Source organism: Myzus persicae, unplaced genomic scaffold (assembly GCF_001856785.1).
Source record: "Myzus persicae strain clone G006 unplaced genomic scaffold, MPER_G0061.0, whole genome shotgun sequence".
NCBI lineage: Eukaryota > Metazoa > Arthropoda > Insecta > Hemiptera > Aphididae > Myzus > Myzus persicae.
In genome coordinates this window covers 20826-24199 of record NW_019100846.1, presented here as the reverse complement: position 1 = coordinate 24199, position 3374 = coordinate 20826, and the positions used below count along the sequence as shown (strand labels likewise).

General features: G+C 35.3%; 1 protein-coding gene across 1 annotated transcript; it reads left to right on the top strand.

Annotated features, from left to right (window-relative positions):
* Positions 1-1011: 1011 nt before the first annotated feature.
* Positions 1012-3115, top strand: LOC111026408 (piggyBac transposable element-derived protein 4-like). The gene is made up of 3 exons (XM_022304482.1): positions 1012-1117; positions 1728-2372; positions 2457-3115. The coding sequence occupies exons 1-3, from the start codon at positions 1012-1014 to the stop codon at positions 3113-3115; spliced, it is 1410 nt and encodes a 469-aa protein (XP_022160174.1).
* Positions 3116-3374: the final 259 nt, after the last annotated feature.

Here is a 3374-nt window from a genome sequence, read left to right as displayed (position 1 = left end):
TGATAAGGGCCGTTTTAGGCGCGGTTTTTTATGACCTCCAGACATTGTTATTATACTGAGAGATAGGTTGCGCCTGGGTTTGGAAGAATTAGCCGGTGTTTGGAAAACACCGTTACTAGGGGACACCGCGTAGAGGTTTCTTCCTTGTCCCCCTTTGTGTGATTAAAACGTTGGCAATTTTGACATTGAGGAATGGAGTTATCAGTTTTTCTATTTTCTACCGTAATTATGCACTGAAAAAGACGATCTAATGAAAAAATATTTTTTTCTGATTTATTAAGGATAACAGCGACGATTGGAATTGGTGATTTATGACGGTTTTGTAGACGGGTTACAGACGTGACATTAAATTTTAGATCAGATAATTCCTCGAAGATTTCTGCTTCAGATATTGATGTTGGTAAATTTCTTATTATTATAGAAATATTTCTATCTTCCGGAAGTTGATATGTATGGTATTTAATATTGTTTTCGGAAAAATATTTAGTAACCGTACGAAAGTCGTCGACGGTAGATAGATTCAGTTTTAAAAATATATTTTTATTATGGAGGTTGAAATCTGCAGTTATAACTGGCGAGATTTTGTTTAGAAAAGCAATATAATCGTTGATTTCATAAATATATAACGGAGGAATTTTTTGTATTACCTTTTCGATGTCCATATCAATAATTTCTGTGTTGACGTCAACATCATCATTAAGATTAGAGAGTGGAGCATATCTATTTTTGTTGACATGCGGTGGAGAGAGGGCGACACTGCTGGAACGTTTGCGTTGTCCTGTGTTGGACCTGGTATTTGGCATGCTTGCGATGCACCATACAGTGGACTTTGTATTTACGCACGACAGTTAGATAAGCGAGCGATAGGTACAAATAAAACACGACTGGTTGCGATGAACGTCGCGCGGAGACTGAGCTAATTAGCAGGATGCGGCTAATTTGTTTTCTTTGTACTTTTCTTCCGTTCTCTCTGTAAATGATTTTGATCTCGATACTACCTCGTTAGGAATCATGTCATTTGACTTACCCAACAATGTAAATTTTACTGTGGATGATGTTTATAAGAAGTTATCTCATCTACATGGTAATTGGACTACTTGTCCTGATGGCTTATCCGGTGAATACTTATGTCAACTGAAAAAGCTTTCTCCCTATGGACTCTTTTTAAGCGTTCGCTTGACGAAGGAATCTTTCCTTCTATGTTAAAGTTCAGCTCAGTCACTCCTGTACATAAATCTGGGGAACAGTTCAATGTATCAAACTATCGTCCAATTTCCATCCAATCACATGTCTCCAAAATATTTGAATCACTAGTCATGCAATGTATTCAACCATCGATCAATAGTATACTTATGGAAAAACAGCATGGCTTTCACCCTGGTCGTTCCACCATTACCTGTAATTTAGTCTTTAGTAATTATGTATACCGATCGTTCGCTCAGAAATCACAGGTAGATGTTATTTACACTGATTTCAATAAGGCATTTGATTTAGTTCATCACAATGCCCTAGTTCAGGTCCTGAAAGCATCTGGAATTGGTGAACCTCTCTTGTCCTGGCTTTCATCTTACCTTTCTTTCCGCTATTACTGTTTGGAGTGAGGTCTAACGTTTATCTAGCAACATTTGGTGTTCCACAATGTGGATACCTATCTCCGCTCCTTTTCTCTTTATTTATCAATAGTGTGTCAAAAGTTCTATCCAACGGTCGTATTTTGTGTTTTGCAGATGATATTAAACTCTACTCTTGTGTATCCTCCTTAGATGACTGTATTTTGTTACAGATTCATTTTGATCGGTTCACTGAATGGTTCAATACTCTAGGCTTATCCCCTAATGTTTCTAAGTGTAAGACCATGACTTATACTAGAATTCGGTCCCCTGTCAAATATGCATATCATCTTGGGCCAACTGCTATCGCATGCTCTAATGGCAGTGTTACTAACCTAACCTGCTACAAAAGATTTTTGTTTTTGTGTCGCTGCCTCAGATTTGACGATCGCGAAACTAGAGCTGAAAGACGGGTGATTGATGAACTGGCTCCTATTCGTACTACGTTTGACCTTTTCTTGAAAAATATCAATCAGAATTATAATTTGAGTGAATATACTACTATTGACGAAATGTTACACCCATTTCGTGGTCGGTGTCAATGGATACAGTACATCCCAAGTAAACCGGCCAAATATGGCATCAAAATGTTTGCATTATGTGATGCAAAAACATTTTACACGAGTAAAATAGAGATTTATGTTGGAAAACAACCACCTGGTTCGTATGAGGTTTCTAATTCACCAATTGATATCGTGAAACGATTAGTAACACCCATCGAAAACTCTAATCGAAATCTTACCACTGACAACTGGTATACCAGTATTCCACTTGCAGATTACTTATTACAAAAAAAAATTACTCTAACTGGAACTTTGAAAAAAAACAAGCGAGAAATACCTACAGAATTTTTACCAGATAAAAAAAAAGAAGTTGGTTCGAGCGTGTTCGGGTTTCAAAAAAATAAAACATTAGTGTCATACGTACCACGAAAAAACAAGGCAGTTATTTTGCTTTCAACTATGCACCATGATTCAAAAATTGATGTAGAAACTCGTAAACCAGAAATAATTATGGATTATAATTGTACCAAAGGTGGAGTTGATACAGTAGATAAAATGTGTGCGGCATATTCTGTCTCTAGAATTACAAAAAGGTGGCCACTTGTAATTTTTTATTCTTTGATGAATATTGCTGGAATTAATGCTCAGGTACTGTTTTCATACTTTAAACATAACAATGCCCCTAAAATTAGAAGATTATTTTTGAAAACATTGGCATTTGATCTAATGAAGGAACATCTTGCTTCTCGAGCTCAAATCTCAAGTTTACCATCGGACATATCATCTTTTTTGAAAATAAAATATGCTGTCCCGAGTACATCAGATGTATCTACAACCCCCCGTTCAAAACGAGGAACTTGCTTCGAATGTGGGAGAAAAAAAAATGCGGCTACATCTATGAAGTGCACCAAGTGTATGCGATTTATATGTAAGCTACATTCAAAAAAAATTATTATTTGTGAAAAGTGTTCTAATAACGATGACAATGACAATTCTAAATAATTTCCTACTGTAAACAAATACTAAAAATAATTTTAATTTTTTATGTAATAATAATAAGACGTATTGATTTTTTAATAGAACATAATTATAATAGTATTTAAATAAAAACAACTTTGTGAACAGTTTCAATTGTTTATTTTATTATTAGATGTAATATGTACGACTATCACAGCATATTAGGACTGTTGTAAAATTTACAACGCGCGACCACTATTGTTTCAAATAATGGTGCGCCGACTGGAAGGTTAATAATAATAAT

Excerpts from the sequence above, each read along its gene's own strand:
- LOC111026408 (XM_022304482.1), top strand. The coding sequence starts at position 1,012 with ATGTCATTTGACTTACCCAACAATGTAAATTTTACTGTGGATGATGTT. Across the intron at positions 1,118-1,727 it reads TTGTCCTGATGGCTTATCCG|ATGATATTAAACTCTACTCT; the intron begins GTGAATACTTAT and ends TGTGTTTTGCAG. Across the intron at positions 2,373-2,456 it reads CACTGACAACTGGTATACCA|AATTTTTACCAGATAAAAAA; the intron begins GTATTCCACTTG and ends AAATACCTACAG.